At 48.9% G+C, this 23,608-nt stretch overlaps 10 protein-coding genes across 10 annotated transcripts; 1 reads left to right on the forward strand and 9 right to left on the reverse strand.

Moving 5' to 3' along the window:
* Positions 1-1,397: 1,397 nt before the first annotated feature.
* On the reverse strand, positions 1,398-3,666 carry N7489_006952 (alkaline phosphatase D family protein; the record flags this gene model as incomplete). The annotated part of the gene is made up of 8 exons (XM_056712702.1): positions 1,398-2,017; positions 2,077-2,333; positions 2,383-2,521; positions 2,574-2,728; positions 2,782-2,814; positions 2,862-2,931; positions 2,989-3,148; positions 3,205-3,666. The coding sequence occupies 8 exons, from the start codon at positions 3,664-3,666 to the stop codon at positions 1,398-1,400; spliced, it is 1,896 nt and encodes a 631-aa protein (XP_056566417.1).
* A 992-nt stretch (positions 3,667-4,658) lies between these two features.
* Positions 4,659-5,474, reverse strand: N7489_006953 (uncharacterized protein; the record flags this gene model as incomplete). Its single annotated transcript, XM_056712703.1, has 1 exon — positions 4,659-5,474. One exon carries the CDS (start codon positions 5,472-5,474, stop codon positions 4,659-4,661), a length of 816 nt encoding a protein of 271 aa, XP_056566418.1.
* Positions 5,475-6,089: 615 nt separating this feature from the next.
* Positions 6,090-6,944, reverse strand: N7489_006954 (GNAT family N-acetyltransferase; the record flags this gene model as incomplete). The annotated part of the gene is made up of 2 exons (XM_056712704.1): positions 6,090-6,364; positions 6,416-6,944. The coding sequence occupies 2 exons, from the start codon at positions 6,942-6,944 to the stop codon at positions 6,090-6,092; spliced, it is 804 nt and encodes a 267-aa protein (XP_056566419.1).
* A 922-nt stretch (positions 6,945-7,866) lies between these two features.
* On the reverse strand, positions 7,867-9,249 carry N7489_006955 (Dor1-like family protein; the record flags this gene model as incomplete). Its single annotated transcript, XM_056712705.1, has 1 exon — positions 7,867-9,249. One exon carries the CDS (start codon positions 9,247-9,249, stop codon positions 7,867-7,869), a length of 1,383 nt encoding a protein of 460 aa, XP_056566420.1.
* Positions 9,250-9,527: 278 nt separating this feature from the next.
* On the forward strand, positions 9,528-11,339 carry N7489_006956 (acid phosphatase DET1; the record flags this gene model as incomplete). Its single annotated transcript, XM_056712706.1, has 2 exons — positions 9,528-9,542; positions 9,609-11,339. 2 exons carry the CDS (start codon positions 9,528-9,530, stop codon positions 11,337-11,339), a joined length of 1,746 nt encoding a protein of 581 aa, XP_056566421.1.
* A 640-nt stretch (positions 11,340-11,979) lies between these two features.
* N7489_006957 (uncharacterized protein) lies at positions 11,980-12,471 on the reverse strand (the record flags this gene model as incomplete). Its single annotated transcript, XM_056712707.1, has 2 exons — positions 11,980-12,126; positions 12,376-12,471. 2 exons carry the CDS (start codon positions 12,469-12,471, stop codon positions 11,980-11,982), a joined length of 243 nt encoding a protein of 80 aa, XP_056566422.1.
* Positions 12,472-12,987: 516 nt separating this feature from the next.
* N7489_006958 (uncharacterized protein) lies at positions 12,988-14,419 on the reverse strand (the record flags this gene model as incomplete). The annotated part of the gene is given in 2 exon segments (XM_056712708.1): positions 12,988-13,866; positions 13,886-14,419. The coding sequence occupies 2 exon segments, from the start codon at positions 14,417-14,419 to the stop codon at positions 12,988-12,990; spliced, it is 1,413 nt and encodes a 470-aa protein (XP_056566423.1).
* A 3,068-nt stretch (positions 14,420-17,487) lies between these two features.
* N7489_006959 (uncharacterized protein) lies at positions 17,488-19,179 on the reverse strand (the record flags this gene model as incomplete). The annotated part of the gene is made up of 2 exons (XM_056712709.1): positions 17,488-18,892; positions 18,962-19,179. The coding sequence occupies 2 exons, from the start codon at positions 19,177-19,179 to the stop codon at positions 17,488-17,490; spliced, it is 1,623 nt and encodes a 540-aa protein (XP_056566424.1).
* Positions 19,180-20,119: 940 nt separating this feature from the next.
* Positions 20,120-21,448, reverse strand: N7489_006960 (PQ-loop repeat-containing protein; the record flags this gene model as incomplete). The annotated part of the gene is made up of 1 exon (XM_056712710.1): positions 20,120-21,448. One exon carries the CDS (start codon positions 21,446-21,448, stop codon positions 20,120-20,122), a length of 1,329 nt encoding a protein of 442 aa, XP_056566425.1.
* Positions 21,449-22,069: 621 nt separating this feature from the next.
* N7489_006961 (Hydroxymethylglutaryl-CoA reductase class I/II substrate-binding) lies at positions 22,070-23,280 on the reverse strand (the record flags this gene model as incomplete). The annotated part of the gene is made up of 4 exons (XM_056712711.1): positions 22,070-22,415; positions 22,514-22,694; positions 22,736-22,984; positions 23,037-23,280. The coding sequence occupies 4 exons, from the start codon at positions 23,278-23,280 to the stop codon at positions 22,070-22,072; spliced, it is 1,020 nt and encodes a 339-aa protein (XP_056566426.1).
* Positions 23,281-23,608: the final 328 nt, after the last annotated feature.

Raw genomic sequence — 23,608 nt, forward strand, 5'->3', positions numbered from 1 at the left:
GTGAAGTAAATAAGTCCTGTTTTTTAAGGTTCAGTCTGCCGTTTATAGCAATTTTCGTAAATTTTCGTAAATTTTCGTGTGGCTACTTTTCCAGAACTTTATAGATCTTATAAATGTCATCTGCATGTATCAGAAATTGGCCTAACTTTAGCAGAATTCCTATAGATTTGGACCCGTGGACCTGTGGACCCGTCCATGGATTAGTAGTGATTACGTAATATAGACTTTTTACCTAGGTATTCTGCCGTTTTATAGTGATCAGAAATTAGCCCCACCAAGCTTATGATTTACTCAACATTGCTTCGCTTCGCCCCGCAATAAAAATAGTTTGTGATCCCCTCGGTCGCTGCATCATACATGCAGGTGATAGGGCCATGAATCTGTTATGAGATTGGAGACCCACACTGAGGCTTGCAGAAGACAATTTCCTTCAGCTGAATGCTGAGACCGCATCGAACTTGGCCAATGGTGTCGATTTAGTTGAAGATGGGGAAAATTGACCTTTTCCAAGTTTACTATTTGCTCAGTAGCTCAACGCTAATGTGATCACTGCATCAATCAGATCCGTCAATTTGCTCTCCAGGATTGATTCCGACAATGCTTCTCTCTTACACAATACGGCCCCGTGTTCTACCCCTGAATTGTACCCCAGAGTGTTTTCTTCGGAAAGAGATAGACCCGCCATCGAGCCACTTGTTTTCTCCACTACTAATATAGATGAGTGGGCTAGGTGATACTATATTAGTTGAGACAGCAAGACTCAAGATTTTTGCATTAGTCCTAGAGCACGGTCGTCCGAGCTTGCTAAGCACAAGCTTCGCCCTCGTAAAAACAGTGGAAACTGCCCCACCGTTAACATGCTGCAGTCTACCATACGTGTTTGTATTTGCACTTTAGTTTAGTCGTAAATTGCGTGGCTGACAGATAAATGTCAGTAGCTGCCGAGACAGTTCTCTTTAAGCCTATGACAACCTTGGAAGCAACAGATGGTAGGTACCTAAGGAAGGAGACACCCGAGCTCCACAGGGGTTGTATGGTAAGGGAGTTGATTGGCTCGCGCTTTTTAAGATTCCAAGGTTCCAAGGTTGTTTGTTTGTCGGCCGTCTCCGGGACCACACTAATCCCTTCCTGGATTGGCGGCAGTTTCCAAGGTTAATATCTAGGCATGTTGTACTCTGAGCGAAGCATTGCTTATGGCTAATAATATCGAGATAGACTCGTGCGGTATCAGATACGGTCAACAAGCAAAGGGCGAGTGGCTTGGGGTAAACTGTTTTCAAATTCTGCTGTACCCGAAAGATATGTGCTGCAAGTGTTCTATTTATGAGGAACGGCCCAAGTAAAGTTGGTGCTGTTACAATCCTCTCTCTTCACCACCCCATTCAAACATTACCATACTAGTTCGAATAGTAACGACTGGTCTCAGTATCGTAGACCATGCCACTCTGCACGACCTTTCCATTCTTGAGGAACCCGTTCTCCACGACTCCGCCAGCGGCCGCATTGTCCGAGTTCCGTTGCAAATGGTTCTCACCGCTCTTAACAGTGAAGTTGGCCAGGGAGATCTCCCCGAAATTGCGCTCCTTGGTGGTAGGCAAGCCGAAGAAATGAGCTCCGACTTGCTCAGGGGTGATGTGGAGCTCAAAGTATCCACGGTAGTATCCCTCAGACCACTGCAGTGACTCACTATCAGTAGCAACGATCTGGGAGATATTGTTTGCCGCAGGAATAGTGGTATTCTGTCCGAATGAGGAGGGAGAGCTGACGGCCGCTCCACCGAACTCCACACCGATGGAGCCGGACCCAGTGCTGGAGTCGTAAGGGGTGTGGTCGAGCCAGGCTAGATCGCTGACCCAGTTGACGTGGGTATCTCCCGCGATGACGATGTTGTTTCCAATCTTGTTGTCGTAGAGAGTCTGCAAGGTTCTGTTCTTGCTCGCCATATAACCATCCCAAGCATCCAGGTTCAGTGGTTGCTCGGGGCCCATAGTGGCTGACATGTTCAACTGAGAGAAAACTGCAATAATCCTGTTAGTATAAGATAACTTTGCAAGTTTTAGACCAAGGAAAGCATACTGATTTGGCTGCCGAGGATGCGCCAGTGAGCACCACGGTTGGCTGACTCAATCAGGTTACGCTGCAGCCAGTTCTCCTGACGGCTTCCCATCAGACTGCGACCGGCGTCATCTTTGATCTCGTCAATGTAGTTAGTGTTATCGTAGGTATCGGTGATGGAGCGGTCGTATTGTCTGGTGTCCAGCATGATCAGGTCCACCAATTTTCCGAGCTTGAAGTTTCTCCAGATGCGAAGGTTATCGTCCATCTCGACTTGTCTAGACTCGGTTAGCACGTACGACTTGGCACTAGTCACGGACGACTCACCTGATGGGCATCCATTCGAAGTAAGCACGGACGGCGTTCATCTTACGCTGGTCAACGGAGACACCTCCGTCCTGAATGAATGACTTTTCGTCGTTCTTGAGCTCCGAAGAGCCATCCCGGTAGGTGTTATCGGCGACCTCTGCTGCAATTAGAACCCAAAAAGACCTTTCGTGAATGCGATAGGGCCATACCGTGGTCATCCCAGACAGGAATCCAAGCAAAGTTCTGATGACTGGCAAGCAGATCCAAGTCGGTTCTGTAGGTGGCAAGGCGCTTGCGGTAGTCATAAAGGGTGACGATGGTTCGGTCCGGCAGAGGGATGCGTCCCATGCTGTTACCCCAGCCACTGAAGGAAATCTTAGCTGATGTCGTCGACATTCTCGAGTTGATTCCACTTACTATTCACCATTCTTGTATTCGTAGAGATAATCACTATACAATCAGTCCGAGTTCTCATGCAAATATCAAGCGCCACTTACCCGAGATGGACGACGTAGTCCACGGAATCCTTGCGCACAGAGTGTCCGTAGGCATTGAAGAAACCGAATGCTATATTCTCTGTCAGTCCACGCACACACATAGACACAGGTCAATGCGGAGACATACGGAAGTTGGCGCAAGAGTAAACGGCCAGGTTGACCTGGTCGACCTCTTTCTCCGAATCAGGAGCAGTCTTGGTTCTTCCAACCGGGCTCTTGTTGTCCGAATCACAAACTTGGAACTGATAGAAATAGGTGGTGAATGGCTTCAACTTGGATGCTTCGACCTGGTAATTCAATCAGCGAGTTTCCCTAGTTTACGATCTATAAATAGATTGCTTACCTTAACAGTATAGTCAATGTCGGAACTGGTATACACAGTGCCTTCCGCTGCAATGTGCTTGAAGCTCTCATCGTCAGAGACCTTGTAATCCAAGCAAACAGGAGCATTCGACACGGCCACCTGCTCCTCTGCATCTTCATTCCCTGAGTAGATCGGGACTGGGTTGTACAATGGAACAAGACCATGTGTAGAGGTATTCGAGTGAACATCATCGAAAGTCGGCGAGCAGCGAGTCCAGAGAATCACCGAGTCTGCATAGGGATCTCCAGAAGCAACTCCATGGGTGAAGTGCAACTTGGATGGGTCAAAGGACGATCCGGGGGCCCCGCGCTTCGCAACACGGTGAATGGAGACACCGAGTCCTGGATGGTGCTCAGACGGACTGCGGTAGTTCAGATTGCCTGAGTAGCTCGCAGTGGCTGCGGCTGCAGATGACAGCACGAGAGACCAGGAGAGCTTCATTTCGGCAGAAACGAGTCAACTGGAAGGTAAGAAATTGAGAAGTCAAACTGCTGGGGTTGCCTCAGTGCCTACAATCTAACAGGTGCTTGACTGGCTCATATATAAGAGAAAAAATTACGCTGGTTTCCATTTTGAAGGTACAACATAGTCACAGCCACCTCGCGGCATCCAACATTTAATCTGGCGTTTGTTATGATCAGCGAATCGGAATGACCAACAACGGCATGACCTTACAGCTCGCCAGGATCGGCAGGCACATGCGTTAGTATGTACAGAAAATACCCAGTTCGGGGTTGTATGGTCCAGGAACGTGGTGAGCCACGTGAAACTATAAGATCTATCACTGGCGGAATGGACGGAGTGCCAAGCGCCAAGACACCGTCGATATTTAGCCAAGATCTTTCAACTTAAAGCCCACAGATATCCCCGGGACTGTAATTTCCATTGAATTAGTAATTAACTAATCTAGTAGGGATGTTGGGACTATCCAAAGGAAACCTTGGAAGCATTGACAATTTGACATTTTAATATCCGATTGACTGCCGATTTGACTGCCGAGTTGACATGCGTGTTGGAAGTTAAACCTAAAAAGGTGAAACTGACCAGAAAAGGAAATTCTCAGTGTATATGGAACATAGGCACCCCGTACACTTTCTAACATATCTAAGAATATTGCTTGACACCTACAGTCCCTTCCACTCCACACCACGGCTGGTACTCTGACATATACACTATACTTCCTCTCAAAGAATCCCGAGGTAACCTCTCTGTAGCTACTGTTTTAACATCTGTTTATAACATATAAATAACTAGTTTGTGCTTAAGCTTTCCCTTTCATGTAACGTTCAACAGTTCTTATAGAATGTATTGAAATACCAGAGTGAGCATGTCTTTTTGGGTGTCTTTTCTCGTGTCATTATCATTGCCAGCAGGATGAAAAGAGATAGCTCTCAGATATACAATGCAATGCAATGCAATGCGTTGCTCTAAAATCACTTAGAAGCCTGAAGCCACTCCTGTATCTTCCCAAGAGAATACGTATCATGTTCTTTCTCGGAAGTATAAAACGGCTTTTCATACCATCCCAACGTGCCCAAAGACTGTAGCCGTTTCCCGAAAGGCTGACAGGAGTCAAAGTCAATCAACACCGGTGATCCATCCTTCACCATGATGTTATCCGGATTGATGTCGTTGTGAGCTAGCCCTAAGGTGTGCAGGTGCTCCACCACCGACTTGAGAGATTCGAAAAACTTCGTTTTGTCGAGTTGTTGAAAATCAGATGTCGAGGCATAGTCCTTCAAGGTTTGATCAAGTCGCTCGAGAACGATGGACGTGATGTAACCACGTCTCACACGGCAGCCATAATATCGAATTATGTTTTGATGTGGTGATCGTGAGATCTGCTCCATGACGATTGTCTCATCGAGAACGGTTTTAGGGAGATGGTTCGTCCCGATCATATCCTCGTACCACTGTAAGCCTGGTCGTTTCACGTAAACCAAAGAATCGCTTAGTCCTTCCGGTGCAAGAGTCAAGTGGGTGTTGGGGGAAACCTCGGGATAAATATCTTTATCCTGGACGCGTTGTAAAGATGAATTGAATTCCGCAATGGTCATTTCGCGCTTATTCTTTGACGCGAAGCCGAAGAAAACCTCCTCATCTTCCGTGACATGGTAGAAGGTAGTGGATTTCAGCTTTCCATCTTTCCACGACTCGACTATAGTCAAGTCTTGGAGTGATTTTACCAATGGTGGGTCTTGAGAAAACTTGGTCTCGTCCTCGGGACTAGCTTGGTCCACAAAACTCATGATGATTTAATGTATGCGCACAGGGGAAGAAAGAAACTGATTATCGACAATATCGATTTAGAGGCGGTGAAGATGCGGTGCCTACATAATCATCTGAAAACCTCCTGGTCTTCTGTGACATGCTAGAAGGTAGTGGATATCAGCTTTCTATCTTTCCAGCTGTTCTACCAACTTGATCTCAATCTCAGTACTAGTTTGGCCCACAAGATTATAAGCTGTACGCTTACGGAGTAACCGGCCCCTGTAATTTTATTTCGAAAAAATACGGACCCTAGCAAGGGTCCGACACCCATATGCAACAGATCACCCATATGCAACTCTTTTCTTACTTTTTACTTTAACCTCAATTTACTACACCACCACGTAGTAAATTAATTAATTTGAAAAATAGAGATAGATGAATTGATCAATTTACTACTAGTATACAAATGCAATTCATTTTCCACTGCGCTTTTTGGCTCTTCCATGCTTCCTGATTTCAATCAACGCCTTCTTCCACTTCCGCCTCGTTTTTTCTTTATCGGCTTCCTCGCTTAGTTTATATTTTTTCGCTTGATTTCTTTCATCTGGCTTGAATTTATAATACCAGTAATCTGTGTATGACGACGAGAATTGTCATACCGGGCGTGGCGAGCTCCTAGGATAGCTTGCCATCACAACAATAGACTTCTTCCCTCCTCCCTTGTTCGGGCTTACCGGAGCCCAGTCCTTCAACGTGCAAATCTCTTCGAAGTTGTTCTTCTCCATTACTCTCCTGCTCCCCATATTCTCAGCATAAAAGCTGCCTCTAAGAAGATGAAGGTTCATCCGCGGAATAGCCCAGTCTTGAATGACAGTGCGAACAGCAACGCTCATAATCCCCCGGCCGTGTTGAGTAGGAGAAAGATAGTCTGTTAATATTGTTAGCAATTGAGCTTGAGTCTCACTGGGGATCTCCATACATCCTATACACCAGATGATATCCTTGTGCCCAACAGGCAAATCCTCGTTTTGCTTCTGTGCCAGCGCACGTTCCGGGCTATCGGGTGGCAACTCATAGAATGCATACCGTACTAGTGTAAAGTCTCCGATCTGGACATCTTCAAGCGGAGCGCCCGTCGCAGGGTCTCTTTTTATCACTTCGCGTATGCAGACGAAAGGACTTTTATCAAAGAACTCTGGTTCACCTTGGCCATTCGAACCGTCACCCTGCTGACTGTCCGATGTTTCGAATTCTTTTTGCAGGGTAGACACAACATCTTTATGTTCTGCTATTTTCGCTTTGATCCAGTCCACGCCATGCTCGGGCAGGAAAGGGTAGGGTGGCCCTTGTAGCCAGGAGTACACACGTGAATCGTTGAGGATTTCGGTCATCACAGCAGCTGTCTCTTCGATCTGGTGTTCACGTTGTGGGGTGATGATGATGTTTGCACATGGCGCTGGGAGTTGGAGATAGGGCTCTTTAGTGAGCGGGTTATAGTGGACAACCATTTTGGACAAAAGCCAGACCAGTAAGAACCTCAATTGGAATATCTATACTAATTCCAGATGTTCAATTTATATAGGCTCGTATTTTAGCTACACGAGGCTCAGGATCTTTGTGAGTCACTCGGCAAATGAGAGCTAACCAATTATGGCCAACACTACAATTAGCTCGATGTTAGCCTGTATACGATTTTGTTCACCCACCTTCTTGGCTAATTACAGTTTCTCTTTTTGTTCTCATAGCCCGTGCAAGAATATCTTGGCCGAACCTACCCAAGGTGACTCAGAACAGAATGAAAATACATGCCAGACACCGCGTACTCACTTGCCTGGAAATGGCAACCGGACCGAGCGGTAGACTCAACAACAGAGGAATAACCAGAGCAAGACAAATTGGCGCAAAGTGAATGCAGCCGGTTCAGACCGTCTACCATCGCAGACTCGATAATGGCTGAGAATGGAAGTGCATTTCACTAGGAATGCAAAGGCAAGCAGCAGAGCGTAAATCCAGATAGCAAAGCATAGAAGCCCATGGTTTGCTGTGTTTTCTGGTATAAATTCGTTTACTCTAGTTCATTGCCGTCCATTACTGAGATCTTCAATGGTGTTCGAGTTTCTCTGACTTCTGGTTGGATACGATGTGAAATATTGCACTCAATGGTTCGAACAAAAAGGCGCTCATCGATTTATGTTAGCTCCTGCGCATGCACTGGGCCGGAGTAGTGCAGGTAAGTCGCTGATGAAGCATAGCTGGAACCGGTAAACGAGGTATACGATATCTAGATACATTTGTATATGGGCAACGTCAATTAGACAGTCCGACCAGAAGGCCGAGGAAACGAGAGCGCTTCATGATGTTCTATTATACACTGACTCCAGGTGTCACCATCTCGAAATGGCACTATACTTCCGCTTGGGTATATGAATGCTAATTTACTGGCACCCGACTGGTCAATTGCTCCAGACGTCCTGCCAAGGCTCGATGTTTGCGCATGACCTCCTCCCATTCGTAGGCCATATCTTCGGTATCTTCCTCCCCGCCCAGCTCGGTCAATATCATGCCAAAGTCACCACCAAGGCGCCCAAGACTTGCGGCACAGTACAGAAGCTGGGTGAGAAGACTTTCCCTCGAACTCCGATCTCGGACGTTGGGAAGATAGGAGCGCATTGTATCCGTGAGCAATTGCACGAGATGCATTGGGAAAGTAGCCAAAGCCGGGGGAAGACGTTGCAAGGGGTCATCTGAGGGTGCTGGCTTTGACTTGGCCTTGGAGGGGGCGTCTCCACCCCGTAAACCTGAGATGCCAAACTCGGATTCGGATTGTTCGGAGTTAAAAATATTCTTGTATAGCGAGACAATTGCAAAGCTCTGCTCACGGAAAATCTCGATGTATCTCTTTAAGTAGCGGTCAGTTTGCTGACCGCCGGACCACGCGGTCGTGTCTGACTTGTCCTTGCCACTGAGTCTCCGTTGGGTTTCTTGGTCCGCGAGCTCACGGAGGGGATCCAGAGCTTCAAGCGTCGATACCAAATGCGCCAGTCTGCAGACCAGGAAGATGGCCCCAAGAGCGCCTTCTCCTGTCCCGACTGCCCCATCGCTCTGGATCATATCTAGATCCGGGGCTACTCGCCGCAGCCAACCCACAGTTCGGATACCAGCTGCTAACCGCAGGTTTTGGGTTCGGAGCCCCGTGATCAGATTACTTGTCATGTCCTTCATAGCATCTTCCGCCTGAGATGCAACATCTTGAATCAATGGAGATTCGGGGTATAATGTTTGTAGTCGTTTGATATGTGCATGCAGATCGAGTGCAGAGGAGTAGGTTGTAGAGGAGACACCGGTACCGGAGTTGACCGAGGCCGCGGAGACGGCTTTGGATAGCAGACTTGGTAGTTCCAAGATATCTGACAATCGGTCGACATTGCGAGAGAGCTGCATCGCTTTCTTCCGTCGTTCTAGGGCGGCATTGTCTGTGATCTTACTGTATTTGGTAGAAAACCCAACGGCCTCCTCGTCGAGTTTGGGGATAGCATCGCGTAGCTGTTGCGCCTCGCGGGTTAACTGTGGGACAGATGTGCATAGTGTGGACAAATTATCGGCAGAGGTGACAAATGCCCGGTGCGAACGGTTCGATAAGGCTTGGAGGGATAGAAGGGTTGAGTGGGAGGATTGGGCGAGCGATGGAGGTTCTGTGGTCTGGAGAGCTTCGAGCGACAAGGTTGAGAGGCGAGTGAGATATTTGTCGGTAGTTACATCGTGCGATTGAGTTGGATCTAGATGTGGAGCGAGTAGTTCCAGCAAGTCGGCCATGGTTGATGATGCTATTCGGAAGTTGCGTAAAAGAGGCGCCCTGAATGGATCACCCCCGTTGGCCCGTGCGGGTCAGTTGTATCTCCGACTGGAATGAACTTTTTCTCTGCTTTTTGGAATTTTCTCTCTCTTCTCAAACTATTTCCGCTTTAGATAGACGGTTGTTGTTCTCGTTCTTTGCTTTTTCTTTTTCCTCGTTGTCCTTGCTGCAAATAGTATAACTTCTACTAGCCCCTCCCCCGCATTCACCCATTACATTTCCCCATGACCCTTCCACCATGGGGAAGCCACGGGTAAGTCTCCATTTCCGAGTGATTGGGATGTGTCTTGACTTAAACTGACCTTTTTACTACTTATAGATGATTATTTTAGTGCGACATGCACAATCAGAAGGCAACAAAAACCGCGACATTCATCAAACTATTCCAGACCACCGGGTGAAGCTCACTGCTGAAGGACATCGACAAGCCCACGATGCAGGCCGTCGACTACGTGATCTCCTCCAGCCCGACGATAAACTTCACTTCTTTACCTCTCCTTATCGGCGGACAAGGGAGACTACCGAGGGAATCATTGAATCCCTAACCTCCGATACGCCCGCTCCTTCGCCCTTCCAAAGACAAACAATTAAAGTTTATGAAGAACCCCGGCTGCGGGAACAAGACTTCGGCAATTTCCAGCCATGTTCCACAGAGATGGAGCGCATGTGGATGGAGCGGGCAGACTACGGTCATTTCTTCTACCGGATTCCCAATGGGGAATCTGCAGCAGATGCCTATGATCGCGTGAGTGGATTCAACGAATCCCTCTGGCGCCAGTTTGGCGAGGATGACTTTGCAAATGTCTGTGTGCTTGTTACGCACGGCCTGATGGCACGAGTATTCCTCATGAAGTGGTATCACTGGAGCGTGGAATACTTTGAGGATCTCCGCAACATCAATCACTGCGAGTTCCTGGTCTTGACCCATAATCCAGAAAACGGCAAATATACACTACAGAATAAACTTCGCACCTGGTCAGATCTTCGAAAAGAGCGGGAGCGTGAAAATGCATCGAAAGGGCAAGTCCCGCCTGTTGGTCATGTCGGACTCACGGACCATATCCCAATTCGACGCAAATGGGGTGGCTGTCCCGACGGCTGTACTCACGGCATGACCGCAGAGAGAAAACAGTTGTTGCGAGCGAATCTACTGAATTCCATGCGCCATGAACATGGCCATGCTCAACCAAAGCATACTGATGACCACGCAAGCAGCTTTGGCTCCAAACTTCACAAGTCTATATCCATCGACGAGGTGGTATCTTCCTCAGAAGACAGTTCGGCCCAGAACGGTACAAGCCCCAAACTCGGCGCTCGTCATGTCTCCAACCCCCAGCACCCACTTCGCGGTGATGAGAATGGAGGCGCCACAAAGCAATACGATTCTGGCTCAGAAGCCCGGCCAAACATCAATCCATTGCATCCAAAACGACCAAACTTACACGGGCTGAACCGAAATAGCGAAGACCATCTCCCCCACTTACCGCACTCCACATCTTCATCATCAGCGCACCTAAAGTACGCCCTTCTCCACCTTGGTGGCCGGGATGGTGGAGGGTCCATGAGCGGGGCAAACAGTCTCGCCCCATCCGACGACGAAGGTGACGACCACGTTCATCACCGTCACGCTGCACCGACCTCTCCCGGCCTCGCCACTAGCTATTTGTCCCATGCGAACCAGCAACACTTCGAATTCCCGCCCAGCGAGCAAACCCAACGGTCCCCTCCCTCTCAGGAGCTCGAAGATGACGGCGATGACGAGATGAGCGGCAACCCCATGGAGAAATTGAAGAGACATCGCCTGCACCATCCACATCATCATCACCACCACCACCATAATCACCACCATGTTTCTTCTTCCACCGATCAATCCGAGCACCGCATGGCCAATATCCTAGGCGACGGAGACGAGTCATCCAACCACGCAGAATCACAGAGGAGGAGACAGGAAAGTCCATCAACGGATTCCCCGTCTCATCTCCACATCGAGGAACTATCCTTAGAAGAGCAGCAAAAGCAAGATCAGAGTATCCAAGGGAGCATCTACTAATACTGTTCCGGTTGCTTTCCTTGATGCCTTGACTGCTTTATACGTTTGCATACTTCTCATTGTCCTTTACTGGTTCTCGTCTCGTTTTTCTCTACATCTAACCCTTACGACCCGCGACGACTGTCTGGATGAATCTTGATTACCCACTAGTACAACTGCATTTTGACATATCTCAGGTCGATGGACCCTTTCCGTGTTAGGCTAGAATAAATACCTATCACAATAATAATTACGAGATCTAAACTTATGGTTCCTTAAGTATCCAAAACTGCCGCATACACAAGAAGTCGCTAAAAATAGCAGCGGACGGAGAGGAGACGCACACTACGTAAGTAGAAGACACTAGGGATATCGATACGAGTCTTAGGACAGTCCAACAGTTGTAGTCCCGACAAAGATAATAGTTTGTCGCTAATCTAGTGAGATATCTTCAAACAACTGATCATCAGCCACAGCCACGGACGCTATTAGCCAGGTGCACACATGGCTAATGGAGACGGGACATGTGACGGCCCTGGCTTGGCGGCAGCGCCTAACGGCACAGAGCAGATAGACTGAATCCAGTCAAAGAGAGCGGACAAACTCAGGTAGACTACACGGTTGCCAATCGCAGGGGATTGACTGGACTCTCAAAATGAGATCAGACAGAAGATGCATCCAGTGTACCAACATCACCCGGATACATGCAAAGATGCCACCGGAAGAAGAGACCCCAAGACGAATCGATTTCCATCTGCGTCGCAAGTGAGGAGAGAGAAAGGTGGAAGTGATGGAATATATCATGCAGCTAAGAAGGGTCGGAAGGATCCTTGGATAGTTGATCTCATTGATTGGAGAAAGGCTCGCCAGAGAAAGATAAAATCGAAGGAATCGAGGGAAAAAAAAAAAAAAAAAAAAAAAGTGAATGGGCAATTGAAGATTGAGAAGAGAAGTGAAGAAAAATAATTAACGTCGGGCACTGCATGTAGCGTGGCGAATGGGAATAATGTACCGAGATGAGGAAGTGAAAAGAAGAAAGCACTCTATGGGTAATCACCGCGAGACAAAAATGCCAAGCATAAAACAAAGAGGACCAACGATATAAACCGAAGTCATGGGTAATAAACAAAAAAGCCAGATTTTGGGGATTCATGATAGTCGTGACTGCGGCCCCGGCAACCTTTAGAGTCAAAGATGGGACCCAACAATGAGGTTGTATAAGACTCGATGAAATCAAAGTGATATCAATATAACAAGTTCAGTCGAGATTTTGCATCATGGGCTTGGCCGGGGGCATGCCAATGTCCGCTATGGGAGCGTTTTTTCCTCTTTTTCTTCCCTCCTTTTTTTGAGATTTTTTCGCTTTGCCAAACGAGAACCAGCAGACGCGAACAGAAGTACTTTTGGGAGACGCGGTAGGCCAATTGCTCAGAAGCAGGTGAAAGCTAAAGGAGGCAAAAGGTCGAAAGGCGCAAGGTTGAAAACAATTCAAGCAGAAGAAGAAACGGTATCGAAATAAATCCCATGCGAGTCGCCCAAACAAACGTTGAAAGAAGTCTAGAGTTGCAGTAAGAAGAAATTCAAAGAGGCAGCAAGACTTGTGGTCTTGAATCGTTGACACCGTCTGTTCCATCCGGGATCGTGGGCAGAACATGCCAAGTATCTTCAACTAGGTTGCGATCATTGGCTGGTGCATGGAGGGGAATGCACTGTTGCACATATAGTGCTCGAGGTGCTTGGCACAGTAGGTGCAGCCGCAGGACGAACCATGACCCGTCCAGAGACTCTGTGCGAACGGCAAGCCATACGCCGGAGTGTGGTGGTAGGATGGGGGCTGGGATCGAGGTGCGGGATGAACCATGTACTGCGAGGGTGCGTTCCAGCCTCGCGAGTAGGGTGGAGGCGGAGGCGGGTTGGCGTAACCCCAAGGCCCAACCGAGTAGTAGTCGGGGGTAGTGGGGCCACTGGAAAGGGTAGAGGGAGGCGAGTATTCAGACGCGGTCGGGTTGAGCCAGGAGTTCTCAATTTGCGAGCTGCGCTGGTACTGCGGTGGGATGGGGCCCTCGGGGGACATAAGGGGTTTGGTAACAGCCTGGCCGCGGATCACGTTGGTCTCGAGAGGCGCCAGAGTCTGGCGAGACTCCTGAGCCCGAGCTGTTGCCTTGGTCCGCCAGGTATCCCAGTGCGCGCGCCACGAGGCGAAACCATCCTGCTTGTCGTAGATGCGGTCGTGGATCTTCCAGTCGAACGCGAACAGCCATTCCAATTCCATGTGGTTCAACTCAGCAACGGGGATGTTGCTAACCTCAGCCCAGGATTTGTTCTGGAAGGTATTGTCATCAAGGAACTTGCTTCCTAACAGAAGAGCCACAGTCAACATGCGATAGACCTGGCTACTGTCTGTCTTGGTGAAGGTGCGTTGCGCCGACAACAGGCGCACGCGGCTGGCCAGATAGAAGAGACCGAGCAGAATGGTAGAACTTGGGAGGCGTGTCGAGGACAAAATCTGAAAGACGTATTTCCGAAACTGGGGGGGGAACCGAAGATCCTGGGTAGATGCTTCGCACGAGGTCAATATCTGCAATGGTGATGTTGGTCTCGAACAAATCATACATTCCCTGAGCCATCTCTGCCACAAAATCGGACATGCGATCCATCTCATAATCCAGGTGAGCTGCAACACCTCCAGTTGCCTTCTCCTCCTTGCGGGGTTGTTCCAGCTGCTGTTGCATTGGGGCGGCTTCCTGTCGACGATATTGAGGCGGAATCGTAGCATCCATGGGCGGAAGTTGGACGTTGCGGATTGAGGGCAATCCGGCGCCAACCATGGGGTTGAACATGGGCTGCTGGTTCATCATGTGATGATGATCGCGAGCAGTGTTCATCGGATGAGCGGACTGGGGGTGGAGATTCATCGAAGTGGGTTTGCCGTAACACAGAGACTGCGAGTACTGTTCGATGAACTCGTTGCCGCTTTGGTGGTAGCGAGGAGGGAATCCTGCATGACCAACCGGGTAGAATGATGGGTCTTCCATACGACCACCGTTGACATGGGGAGGCGTAGGCAGGCCATGGTGGCCTGGGACGAAGAAGGACGGCATCTTGAGAAGGGGAGACGCGGTTACCAGTTCAGGACGGAGAGTTAGACGTATTCTATTGCCAGAAGAGGCGAGAATCAGCATACAAGGCCTCCGGGGTAGGCAAGAGCCAGATAGACCGAGAGACAAGAGTTAAAAGAAATAAGGAGACGAACCGTCCACTCCACCAGATCCTGATCCTGGGGGAAGGAAGAGGAGAAGAGCGGTGCTCAGCGAGCGGATCGCTCTATCGTTTTCCTAGGAGGCAGTCTCTAGTTGAATGACATTGAGGTGCGTTCAATGATCCAATGGACAAATGACGAGTAAACGAGAATCAGAAGGAGCGTGGCGAATGGTGAACGATACACAGTCCTCGCTTGAAGAGTCAAAATGACGCCTGTGAGAGAAGGTGACAGATCACACAATCCAGTCAATTCAAAGCGCTTTGATAGGCGAATAACCAGGTCGAAGCGAAGCGGAAGAGCCCACGTAAAAGGGTGAACTGAACACGCTGGGAGAAGAGCACCGGTGGAAGAAAAATAAATTCCCCACGCGTAGACGCAAACCTCACAGAATGAGGTGATCAACGACACTTAGTGAAAAGCTCGTTGACACGGGAGAAGATTGATACAGAAAAGAGGTTGAGAAGAAGGATGAAGAGAAGAAAAGTGTATAGGGGCGTTGTGTGGGAAAAGGCCGTTGGGTTGCCCCGGTAATTTTACATGTATTTGGGATACAGGGAAGGAGTCACTCGGCCCACATCTGGAAATTCTAAAATTAAAAAGTTTCGCACGTTGTGTCTCTACTAGTATCAGGTAAATTAGGCTTCTAGCTTATATGAATATACGGAGCATGAAGAATGATTTGAATGGAGTCTGACATTATCGTCAGTTCTTATTGGATTTTCTTGATTCTTTTTTTTTCCGTCCCATTTTCCTTTTTTTCCTACTATAAAAATCCACCCGTTCAATGTCTCCAATGAGTTTGGAACGTGCACGGTGGACAGTGCAGGTATCATGTAATGGTACTGTAAAGTTCATCATGGTAAAGAAAAAGGCCCTAGACCCTTAAGGCAAATCCGGTGATGCAACGCCCGTGTCACTGGTTCTTAGTACTGGTTCTCACTGGTTCTCCCGAGGTCGCTGGTATTGTATTGAGCTTGGGAAAGGAAAAAAAAAAAAAAAAACCTTGGAAGTTGCTCCACGCGGGCCAGGGCTGTTAGTAAGCTCAGTTCTATTTCCACCTGGGCAAGATTTGAATATTTTTTTATTTTATTTTTTAAAATGTAAATGGTAAATGGTAATTGGTAAATAGTAAATAGTAAAAGGAAAAGGAAAATATCCTATGTCAAATGGCTACCGTAATTATGTCTATAAAAGATATTCCGTAAAAATCAAATGTCGCATTCCCTCCGTTGCTTAGTCTACAAAAACCCCCTAGTGCTACCTACCTACCTACCTAGGTACGGACGTGTTCATCCGGACTCTTCCATACCCACTCCCCATACAAACGTACTCCAAATATGTACTCCGTACTGTGTACAGAGTACTTGCAAAGCAGGCACTATATAACAACAACCTTACAGCTGTCGCCGGGTCATTTACTCCGTACTACCAAGCAAGGGCAACCGAGACCATGCATCTGGCAAGAACTCCATCTACAGAGCACTCTCCCTATGTCCCTCTTCTCTCTGGTCTCTGACATGTCAGACATAGTCTAAACGGGTCTCTGACTCACTGTAGACAACTCCGCCCTCAGCGAAGGACAAGGATGTTGATCCCTGCAGTCCGCATCCCAACATGGAGTAGCGTGCTGCATGGGCAAGTGTAGGTAAACCGTACATGTACTTACTCCTAAAGGTAAAGATGGTGTTTTGAGAGGTATTTATCTGAGGCACTGACAGTCTCTCTATATTTATTTGCCTATCTGCTTAAAAGGCGCATACATCTGCTGCATGTTAAAAGCCCCGCATATATATTAAACTCATTTCCCTGAGAAGGGTCTAGAAATACTATTATTAATCTTTAAATACAAGGTTACCTAGGTAGGTACCTAGGTAAATACTTAAAACACTTAAAACACTTAAATATAACACCGAAGACCGGACTAATAAATCACAGTCCCTCGGACCTCGTGCCTTGCCATGCTCCATTTTCGAGTTCCTCCGATTCTTTCCAGGTGCCACCTAAATGTACGGTACCTGCTTACCTTGGATGTGATGATTCGTGTCAATATACATATGTAGACAATAAATATACCAATCAGCTGAAAAGAAAAGGAAAAACACCCCGGACAACAAGACCAACGATGCCCGACCGGCTACATTCGGCCTTTTCCCTGAAACAAAACTCCATATTTCCGAGCTGCAATACAACATACATATTGTACAGATTCGAATGAGAAACTCCCAAACTGTAATTTCCCCAAACCCGTAAACTAAGGGGAAAACCGGGAAAAACCAGGCATAGCACCCCTCCTTTTTTTTGAGGGGGAGGCGAATAAGAGGACACAAGTACATACGTTGTACAAGATCAATAGCTAATGCCCAGGTGACATTGAGCAATTTGTCATCGTGATCTATGATTTCTTCCAGTTGGTTTATTGCTATTTCTGTTTCGGGTTGTTCTTACATATGCCCCATATTGTTTATAGCGGCAGTATAGTGACTGGTCCGCCAATGTGGTTATTCTATGCCCAGGTGAGCGCTCGCGCTTTTACGTCAGGCGTCCGGGTCATGCCTGGGTTAAAAACATTGGGAAAATAGGATTCACTAGTTGGAGGGCACACTACGGAGTACACTGCCTCGAAATGGGCTGTGAGAGTATCAAGAGGCAGCCAATTAGACAGGCGTATACAAAGGCCTTTCTCTTTTGTCAAATATCATTGATTTATATACGTTTTAAATATGTTGTAAAATAAAACCAAGACTTCTATTACTACGCGAAGTGACTTGAACGATTGTTCATGTCTTTGTTTGGGACATCGGAAGCTCAAGCGATGTATTATAGGTACGTACCTTAGTCTCGATCTTCGAGGAAGTGACAAAATCCATTATAATCCATGACAAAATATCCAGGGAAAGACAAATGTACTCAAAGGAAAAGTGCGACAGTAAGGATGACACCAAGAACAGACAGGATGCTGGAAACAGTGAAGGACGAAGCACCGTTAAACACGGGTGATGCACTTGCTGAGATGCTGCTTTCGGTAGTAGAACCCGAACCTGTACCTGCATCTGCACCTGCACCTGCGGCAGTAGGAGAGGAGCCTGCTCCGGGGGAAAACTTGACCGTGGCTGAGTGGGCACCAGTGAAAATTGATGGTGAAGCTGAGCTGATACGTGCGCGTGTGATGCTGGGCAGGTTGGAGAGGTGGCCGGCATGATTACCAGCGGAGACTCTTGAGGTAAAGCTGGAGTCAGAGCCGGTCGAACCTTCACCTTCAGCTTCACCAGGTGCCGTGGTGATCACAGCGGCGTTGATGGGGACCGAAGTGGTACCGACAACGATGGTCTCTGTCGTGGTATGTGTGGTCTGACCGCGAGCTGGACAGTCAGTCACTGTTGCCGGACACTGGGTTAGGGTTAGGGTTCGAGTTGACAGAATTGTTGAGACTGTGTAGTCTCTGCCATCGCCAGCTGGGCCGGTGGGGCTGGATCCTTCGGTAGTGCTCATTGCGTCTTCAACAGGGCAGACAGTGGTCGAGACGACGATAGTCTCAGTGGTAATGTGAGTTGTCTTTTCGGTGGCTGGGCAGTTGGTAACAGTCGAGGGACAGGCTGTGATAGTCGCAGTGCGGGTGGTGAACACAGTAGAAATTGTCATATCCGGCGTATGGGTTTCTGCTGGCAAGGTCATAGTGGGGTCCATGGAGGTAGGGGTTGTCAGCGCGGTGGACTCGGAAGATGCTGGTGCTCCAGGGGTTGAGACTGAGGACTCGATGCCGCTACTGGTAGCGGGGCTTACGGGTCCAGTGATAGTGGTTGTCAAAGTTATAGGGCCTATGGTGCTACTTGGCGAGTCTGAGAGCATGTCTGATGGAGACCCTGTTCCATCGGGACTTGGATGACCAGGTGGGGAGACAGAAGAAGCGAGCGAAGTGCTGGTGGCAACAGGTGAACCCGATGGGGTTTTGATAGGGACCGAGACGCTGGCTGAGGTGGATGAACCGCATCTCTTCTCGAACGAGATGTGGGCCACGTCCACTGTCGTGCCTGACATGGTCGCATCGGGGCAATCGATTAGGATGAACAGGTCGACTTCTGAGTCAACAGCCGTCCATTGCTTGGAGATAGTCTTCCAGGAACCGGCTATGAGAGGGCTAGTGCCGGCATCTGCGCTATTTAGTAGGAGGTTCACGGTGCAACTTGTACTATCAACACCTAAGCCAGCTGTCTGGCGGATATCGAAAGAGACAGTATAAGTCTCTTCCGCAATGGCGCCGGTAACTGTCTGGACCAACAGGGCCTGCGATTGGATAGCTTCGGCACCCAGATGCCTACCGCGAGAGTCAGTTCATACGCTGCACGAAACTTTTGTCTGTACATATGGTTAGGTAGGCACGAACAGGTATCCATCGACAGCTGCACCGCCCTTGGGCGGCAGGATAGCCCACACGCTGTCATCGAGATCGATAGTCTCAAAAGCCAGATCCTCAACCAAGTTCTCAGAACCACAACCCGGGAGCGGAGCTGAAGAGGGGGTTGTCTGGGGGAGCGCGGTAATAGTGAACGCAACAGCCGGAAGAACGTGGGCAAGCCACATCAAGTGGCTTTGGACCAACATTTTCGTATAGATTCTAGCGGATATAAACGAATGGACGGGTGAGTAAACACCACAAAAGGTAAAAGAGGGCGTAATCTTGAACAACTGAGTAAACAAAAACGAGGATATCGCGGGCTTTTAGACTGCATCCCAAGGAAAGTAAGAAGCGCTGTGGTTGAACATTTTGTTGCCATCGCAGGCTCGTGGCGTTACCGCTCCACTTCTGAAATAAGCTGGCAATTTGAAGCGAGGATTGTCTCGTTCAAGACAAGCCAATTGGTTCCTTAAGTTAGCTTGATTGAGGGACCAGGTACACATCGAATGAGGCCCCGGGATGTTGTTCGTTCACTCAGGGCTTGGGATGTCGGGTAGATTAACTGTACCACAGTTAGGTTTATTACTAGACGCCATATTTCTCACTTCACATCCCTCAAACCACAGGAGACTTTCAAAATAACTGACAGGGAATTGGATGGGCCGATCAGCGCCGTCGGACTATATAGCCACGTTTTGATCGGCGCTATACCTGTAGGTTTCCCTGACCGTTTCATGTTTGCTAAACTGGCATGGGTCTTTCAATAGCGTGGTCTATTCTTGTAAATGTGCGCCATGGCCTATTTGTAACCGAGAAATCCAAAGTCATGCCATAAATTCCGAAAACAATGCACAGACAAAAGACAGGGAATGCGAGATGTTGGAGTTATAGGTTGTCAACAACCAAACAGACCTCGATGATAGCCTGGGTGTTCCTATATATATGTATGTTATCCAGCCCCAAGAACGCCTAGGAAAACAACCTATGTCACACAATGCACCCGAATGATAAAAGATAAAAGAAATGCTAAGGGAAAAAAATAAAGCTCCGGAGTCATCAACATCATATGTATCATACCTACCCTACGTAAGAGGCATGGGCAGGAAACGAAAAAAGAATAACAGAGGCGCATATAAACAGTCATGATCAAACAGTGCCGTATGGACCGCGCTCTGCGCCCAATAGAGCCTGTCCCTCCTGCGGGATTAAAGAGTCTCCTGACTCCCTCCGAGGCGAAGAAGAGGGGATCCAGCCTCGCATCCAGCCGTGAACACGCCTCCAGCGACCGCGACCGCGACCGCGCTTCGCATCATCCCCATCGCTGGTGATGAAACTCTCGGCATCCTCGTGCTCTGGACCATCGCCATACATGAGAAACTGAACGCCCATGAACCCGTCCAGTCCCAATACACCGAAGGCACCCAGGAAGAACGGGGTAGCGCGTCCTATCCATTCCAATCGGTCGTTGCCGTGGTTATCGGCCCAGCCGCCGCCGCCGTATGGGGAGAAATCGGACCAAGCGTTCGGGTTGGTGAGCAAGGAGCTGGAGTAGAACAGGTTCCCACAGAACGCAGCCATGAAGAGCAGTGGGGAGAGACCTTCGGTGCTCTTGCGCTGATAGTTCTTGTATAACTGTGGAGGGCGCGAGCCGAGATACAGAATAGTTGACATCCATGAGAAGACGCGGCCGATGATCTCGACAATGGCCTCGTGCGGTGCGTCAGAAATGGGCGGATGAGGCTTATCGGTGGGTGCAGCATTAGCTAGTACGGCACATAGGAATGATGCCATGAGCATCGTCCGGGGCAGTGCGAATGGCGGGCTGTGTGCGCTGCCGCTTACCCTCACGGATCGACGCGAGGAGCTCAATTTCTCGTTTGAGTATGAGGCTGTTTGCTCACGGGTCGAGTTAAGTACTGAGCCAGCCTGGAAGCCCACATCCTTGGCCTCTGAGTGCTTGTTGTCCATGTTGACGGGAGCCGGGGTCTGATGGTTCGAATCATGGCCTGGAGGAGACACGCCCTGAATGACGTCTTGACCAGCCGAGTCATGCGAGTGTGACAGGTTGTTATACAAATCATTTTGGCGAGGTTTGTAATGAGTGTACCAGAAAAACTGGAAGACCAGAGTGATGTCAACGAAGACATAGTAACTGGCAATCACGACCTGCCACCCTGCCTGCCGGGTGCATATCGCTCCAACGAGGTTGCTCGCATCGCCAAGACACCAGATAACCAAGAAAAATATCGATAGCCCTGACGTCGATTGCACTTGGAAGTTCTTATAGATCTGGGGTAGTTGTGCGAATAGCCACGAGACTATGCTGAGGGTCCCAAGAACGGAAGAGATCGCCGCGAGAGGAGTGGGGATGCAAATGTGGAGATGCGAGGAGACGGCGGTCAGGAAGGGCGAGGTCGGTTCACAGTGATCAGGAAGGGTCCCAGAAAGGAGGTTCTGTAATAATGGAGGTGACATGGTCTATCGACAGGGATGTACTTGATAGTATAGTGGCTTGGTACAGCCTCAAGTAGTGACTCGTGTAGGGCCGTGGGCATCAAAGTATGGGCAAGGGCGATAAGCGAATCCGATGGGAATAGGATAAGAGAGAATGTATACTCTAAGTCTAATAGATCTAATAGAGCGAGCGAACTTGGAAAGGGAGAGTAATAAGTAAATGAACAAAAGCAAGGACTGAAGGGCATAGCCCAAGGGGTCATTCTGAAGTGTCACGAGAGCTGAACTCGCCTTATCGCGTCGGGGCAGATCGGATGACTCATGCGATAAGGTTAAATGGGCGTATCAGGGCTTCTCCCAGCTTGCAAATGCACCAGGGCAAGGTGCTGCATTTAGGTAACACAGCATTATGTTGTAGGATGTAGGTGATGACTATCGATAAAACTTATTCAGTCAAATCATGGTTCCGATCCACTGTCAATTTTTGTTTCTCTGCTACTTCTTAATCTATAATATATTCTCAGTTACAGAGCAGAGCGTAAGGGAGATCTTCCGATTATGCAAGTAATCCAGTCCTCCAGGGCTCCGATATTTCCGCTGAATCAGCTCTACTCCGTCTACTCCATTCCACTGCTGCAGCACTCATCTTGGGACCATTACTGGGGCCGGACGCGATCCGACTCCCGCCAAACAGCGATGCACTCCGAGAGGGGGCAGCAGATGCCGGGGCAGACCGATTGTGCGCCACGTGCGCTTGCACGAGATGACGGGCTGCCAGAGCCGCACAAATAGACAGCTCTCCCGCAGAACGGCACCTCCGATGATGCGTGCAAGTTGACGTGCATTCTCGCCCGGCGTGGTCGGATGGGATCCACGAACACCAAGCATGTCGAGCATTGCTCCCTGGGGTTCAAGAATAGTACCGCCACCCGACGTACCGACTTCGATGGACGGCGTAGTGACGGAAATATGGAATGAGCCACCGTAACTAACGAGTCGAGGTTAGTGAATGTGTTCCGATCCGAGTCAGTGGCAGTTTAGATTACTTTTCTATAAGAGTCATGCAGTTGGCACTCTTCACTCTACGCAGGATCCTGTCTTGTAGCAATGAAAATTGCGGCCGCCAGGTTCGCCGCTTGATCGTTATATCCACCACTTGAGCCGGCCATGGCGGAGCCAATGAGACTTTTCGACACATTCATCTGAATCATGCTGTCAACATCCCTAACAACGTTCGCTGGCACAATGCCCTTGCCCGCCCATCGAGCTAATTCAAGACGGAGGGTTTCTTGTCTGTGCAATAATTACCTGAAAAGGTGACGATACTCATATCATCAAACCCTGCCTTAGTCGACAGGACATGCAGAGCATGCTCGACACCTTTGGAAATCATATTCATTCCCATGGCATCGCCGGTGTTTGCCGGTGTTTGCTTTGAATCGAATATAACGTTCGTACCAAAGATCGTGGTTCGCAAGCTCTGCAGCCGTGCAGACCGGCTTGTTGAGTTAAAGGCATATTTCATCACAGCCTGATCAGCACCGGAATCAAGCCAGGCTTTCGCGGCAGTGGAAGGAGCGGAAATCTCACACACGGGCCAGTGTCATACCATCACCAGTGACGATTGTCACAGCACCACCGCTGAGATTAATAACCTTGCTGCCACGGCTTGCACTGGCCACAAGGACGCCTTCAGTTGTTGCCATAGGGATGAAATAACTCTTGCCGTCGATGACTAGAGGGCCGACGACTCCAACAGGCACTGGCATGAAGCCAATGACATTCTCGCAACAATCTCCCAGAACACACCCCCAAGCGTAGTTTTCGTATGATAGTTTTGAAGCTTTCAGCATGTGGGTAATATCCGCGATGGCAGGGGTGCGCGGATTGATAGAGCGACGAACCTTATAAGCTTAACGCCTCGCGTGCAGTCTTTGAGGCTTTTCTCCAGTGCGTACCCACGAATCTTGCCCCGCAAAGATAGGGAGACGACATCCTCATCGCTCAAATATCTTACGGGTATTTGCTTGAGCAGATTATCCAGCTCCGCGGGCGTGCGAAGGCTGCAGGATCAAGGCTGCAAGGAAACAGAAGTTTGAAGCCTCCCTCTCACGCCCGAAAAACTAATAACCACAACCAAGAAGGGAAGTCCTTCGGATAGTAGCTTCATGCTTGTTGGGA

The sequence above is a fragment of the Penicillium chrysogenum genome (assembly GCF_028827035.1).
Source record: "Penicillium chrysogenum strain IBT 35668 chromosome Unknown utg000004l_segment0_segment0, whole genome shotgun sequence".
NCBI classification, from domain to species: Eukaryota; Fungi; Ascomycota; class Eurotiomycetes; order Eurotiales; family Aspergillaceae; genus Penicillium; species Penicillium chrysogenum.